The 659-nt window shown below is 61.9% G+C and overlaps 1 protein-coding gene across 1 annotated transcript in view; it reads right to left on the reverse strand.

The window, feature by feature from the left end:
* LOC109922553 (polycomb group RING finger protein 3) overlaps positions 1 to 456 on the reverse strand; it is a 143,046-nt gene extending 142,590 nt beyond the window's left edge. Inside the window, exon 1 of the mRNA XM_048613667.1 lies at positions 368 to 456. Coding sequence (XP_048469624.1) covers positions 368 to 415 — 48 coding nt within the window. The 5' untranslated portion in view covers positions 416 to 456. The remainder of the gene's footprint in view (positions 1 to 367) is intronic.
* Positions 457 to 659: the final 203 nt, after the last annotated feature.

Consider the following 659-nt stretch of genomic DNA (forward strand, 5'->3'; position numbering starts at 1 on the left):
TACATTGGGGATTTTACTGGCTCCACAGGGACAGGATGGTACATTGGAATTTTAATGGCTCCGTGGTGACAGGATGGTACATTGGTAGGGTATGGTCAGTCCAAGCTTCTGGCGGTGAACCCGAACACTGAAGTCTCCTGAGAAGCCCGAGGCGGGAGGGAGCACGGCACAAAAGCTGAGCGATGCCGCCCCTCCCTTGGGCTGCCCCCGTTCGGGCCCCGGCCTCGGTTCACAGGCGCTGCTCTCTGCGCCGCGGGAGGTATTTTTGCCGCGGATTGGGGCGGGGAATACAGAGGGGGCGTACGAGTCAGGCTGAGCCTGGGCAGAGAGCGCCGGGGTCCGGGACCGCGGTGCCGCACTCACTCACCTGTCTCCGCGGTGCTGAGAGGCTGAGGGGCGGCGGACTCGGACTCATTGATGGACAAACACCGCCGCCGCTCTCCACGTGACGCCAACAGTCTGCGCCCATTGACGGCCGCGTCATCAGAAAGCGCTCAGTTTCGGGTGCACATGCGCAGTGAGGTGGGAATGCCGCGTGTCTCTGAAGGCGGGAAACTGACGGAGGGTGGAGCAGGAGGGAATGGGATAAAGGAGAAAAGGATGGGAATGGGAATGGGAATGGGAATGGGAATGGGAATGGGAGTGGGGGCGGAGCAGGA

The sequence above is a fragment of the Rhincodon typus genome, chromosome 1 (assembly GCF_021869965.1).
Source record: "Rhincodon typus isolate 14 chromosome 1, sRhiTyp1.1, whole genome shotgun sequence".
Taxonomy (NCBI): Eukaryota; Metazoa; Chordata; class Chondrichthyes; order Orectolobiformes; family Rhincodontidae; genus Rhincodon; species Rhincodon typus.